This window comes from Geospiza fortis, unplaced genomic scaffold (assembly GCF_000277835.1).
Source record: "Geospiza fortis unplaced genomic scaffold, GeoFor_1.0 scaffold1250, whole genome shotgun sequence".
NCBI lineage: Eukaryota > Metazoa > Chordata > Aves > Passeriformes > Thraupidae > Geospiza > Geospiza fortis.
Genome location: NW_005054705.1, coordinates 97623 through 100766, shown reverse-complemented (window position 1 = coordinate 100766; position 3144 = coordinate 97623). Strand labels below are relative to the sequence as shown.

General features: G+C 60.8%; 1 protein-coding gene across 1 annotated transcript in view; it reads right to left on the bottom strand.

Moving 5' to 3' along the window:
* PEBP4 (phosphatidylethanolamine binding protein 4) overlaps nucleotides 1-3144 on the bottom strand; it is a gene marked incomplete at its 5' end in the record, with an annotated part of 82838 nt that overhangs the window by 5463 nt on the left and 74231 nt on the right. Inside the window, 2 exon segments of the mRNA XM_031065221.1 lie at nucleotides 680-796; nucleotides 1783-1828. Of these exon segments, the coding sequence (XP_030921081.1) occupies nucleotides 680-796; nucleotides 1783-1828 (163 nt within the window).

Here is a 3144-nt window from a genome sequence, read left to right as displayed (position 1 = left end):
GCCGGCCGCTGTGCGTTCCAGGCACGGCGTGAGTCAGGCACAGCAGGCCAGACGCACCGACCTGACCTGCCCGCCGAGCCCTGCTCATGTGGTCCCAGCTGGGAAAGTTTGGAAATTTCCCTTGTGGAGGCCACGTGAGGCGCAGAGCCCCGAGTTCCAGGCAGGGCAGGGAGGAGCCCGCGCTTGGCACCCGGCACGATGGATCCCTGCCCATCCCGGCCTCATGCAGCCCCAGCATGGAGCAGCAGCGACGCTTCCCTCGGCGTTTTGGGGGTCTCACTGCTCCATCCCTTCCGTGAAGATTTTGGGAGGAGCTGGGAGTTGGCGGGCGTTGTGTCAGCCCGGTTTGAGCAATCCTTGCTAAACCTTCTCCGCGGCTGATCCTTATCCTGCGCTCCGAGGTGCCGCTGATGCAACTCCCGCGGCTGGGGCTGGGGGGGATGTGCCAGCAAGGGCTGCATTTCACAGCCCACATCTCTCCCTGCTGCCGGTCCCGCTAGCCAGGCCGTTACCAGACGTTTTCCAAGGGTTTTTCTGCTGCCTGGCAAGGATTTCACACCTCACCCACGTCCCCTGTGAGGATCCCTTTGCACCGAGCGGGGCATCCCCAGCCCGCGGCGTTGCCCACAGCCCCGGAACAGCCCCTCGGGGCGGGGATCGAGGCCAGGCGGCTCCTTACCCAGCGATTGCTGCTCCTCGGAGCTCAGGGAGATGGTCTGGTGCTGTGACTGCCGGTACAGGCGGAACTGGTAGCGGTGGTAGCCGCTGTAGCGGGCGGGCTTGGGCCGGTTGTAATCTGGGGTGCGCAAGAGAAGGAAGGGCTGAGTGTCCCTGTGAGCTCAAAGTCCCACCAGAACCAGTTTTCCACCACCCTCCTCCAGCCTGGGGCGAGCTCTCCCATGCAGCTCCTTGCACTGGGACCCCTCACTGTGGATCAGCTCAGGGGTTCCACCAAAACAACTCCTCACCACATCCTGGACCACGCTGACCCCTCCTCCATCCATCCATCCATCCATCCATCCATCCATCCATCCATCCATCCATCCATCCATCCATCCATCCATCCATCCCCCTTCCCCTGTCTGCGCCCTCCCTGCTGGGTGCAGCCTCCCCTGGGCAGGGGGACAAACCTGGGACCCCCAGCCCCCAGCAGGGCATGGACAGCACCCCTTGGGCTGCCCCAGGGGGGTTTCAGGGTTCACGCTGTGCTCCAGGCTGGGAGGGAGCAGGGCACAGCTGCCCAGATGTGGGGTCTGCAGCTGGCTCAGGGCGTGGCCAGCTGCTGAGGACAGAGGGACAAAGGGACATCCATGGGATGTACAGCACAGCCACCCTCGGCCTCCATCAGGGACAGGAGGATGTGGCACCAAGGGGCTGAAGTCCAGCAGGACTCAGTCACCTGCAGCCAGGTGAGCCCCAGCCCCTCTCCCCTGGGGTGTGACCTCCCCGAGCCACCTCTGGCCCATTTTGAACTGAAAGTCTTTGTTCCTGCAACATCACAGGAGTTGTGGGGATTCACCCACTTTTATCTTGTGTTTTTCTTTTGGGTTTAACCCTCCCCCCTCTTTTTTACACTGGTTTGGAGCCTTTCCAACCACTGGGGAGTTTTTAAACCACTTTTGCCTCTAGAGAAAAAATAGAGAAAAAGTGGCTCCTGTTTCAGACAGTGCCCAGCTGTGCCCTAGGCAGCTCCTCGTGTCCCCACCTTGTGTCCTGGTGTGCCCACCCCAGCCAGCACTGCCACCCTGAGACCCCATCCCCTCATCTGGGGTCTGCACTCACCTGTCAGGACCTTCCCTTTGATCTTCCCAACCCTCAGATCCGAGCCCTGAAAGGACAAAAGGAGGGAGGTTAGGTGAAACTGGCATCCTCAGGAGGAACACAGAGGGATGGACCCCTCCTGTGCCCACTTCTCCCCAGGGATTCATTTCCCAACATTTGGTGTGTTTGCCTTGTAAAGATCATTCTCTCATCACTTCCTTGCAAAGAGAATTTTCTTCAGGTGGGTGGGAAAGAGCATGCCAGGGCTTTGCTTTGGCTGTTTGGGATTGAGGGGCTTCATCCACGATGCCCTGGCACAGGTGACACTGCTGTCACCTGCACACAGAGACTGTGTGGAGATCCAGGCCAGGGATCCAGGCTGTGGCACCCTGGGAAAGCCACAATAATTCCCTTAAAAGCCTCAGTGCTGCTTGGCACACCAGCATTTGGGAGAGCTGGCCCATTCCAGGTGGGATTGTGGTGATTCCCAGCAGCATTCCCATGGCAAAGCTTTGGCTTTGCTCTCAACAAACTCCTGCTCACAGAGAATGTCCCACTGCAGGCTTGGCTCTCCATCCCTGCCCTGGGAGCCTTTCCTGGGACACTGAGCATCCTCTGGGGACTGTATGGGTGACAAAGGGACAATACCAGGAGCTGCATCCACATCCTGGGCCTGCACATCCCACCTCACCCCTGACCTGCTGTGCTATTCCCGGCCATTCCCAACCTCCCAGCGCTCGTAAATCCTCTCCTACAGCACCCGTTATTCCAGTCCTGCCCACACACGCTCCTCTGCCAGGCCTCCTCCGTCCTAACCTGCCCTGGGAGTTATTATCCCAAAAAATAGATGCCTGAGATAACTCCCAGCAAAGGTGCACGTGGGGAGCAGGGTTTGGTGCCTCGGCTCCCCGCGATCAAAGCTTCCCTTTCCCTCCCAAGGAAACTGCTCTGCCCTGAGTCCCGGCCGGTGACAGCCTCCTGCCAGCTGCCCCAAAGGTCACCAGGGATCCGGGGATATCGGCTCCCTGCCGCTGGCTCACCAGCTGGGCAGCTGGAGCGAAATCTCCCGGTGCCGGGGAGGTGATGAGTGAGGACCTGGGCCGGTCCGGGTGCCTGGGATGGCAGCGGGAGGGGAAGGCAGAGCGGGAGGGGAGGGGAGAAACACCCGGGAGGGGGCTGAGGGGACACACGGGGCCGTGGGGCTGCTGTGGCCCTGCCCAGATGTGTAAATGCGAGCCATCCAGATGTGCAAACCCGTGCCATCCAGATGTGCAAATGCGAGCCATCCAGATGCGCAGACCAGCGCCATGCAGATGTGCACACCCGCGCCACCCAGATGTGCACACCGGCTCCGCCCAGATGTTGGGCAGCGCCCATCCAGGT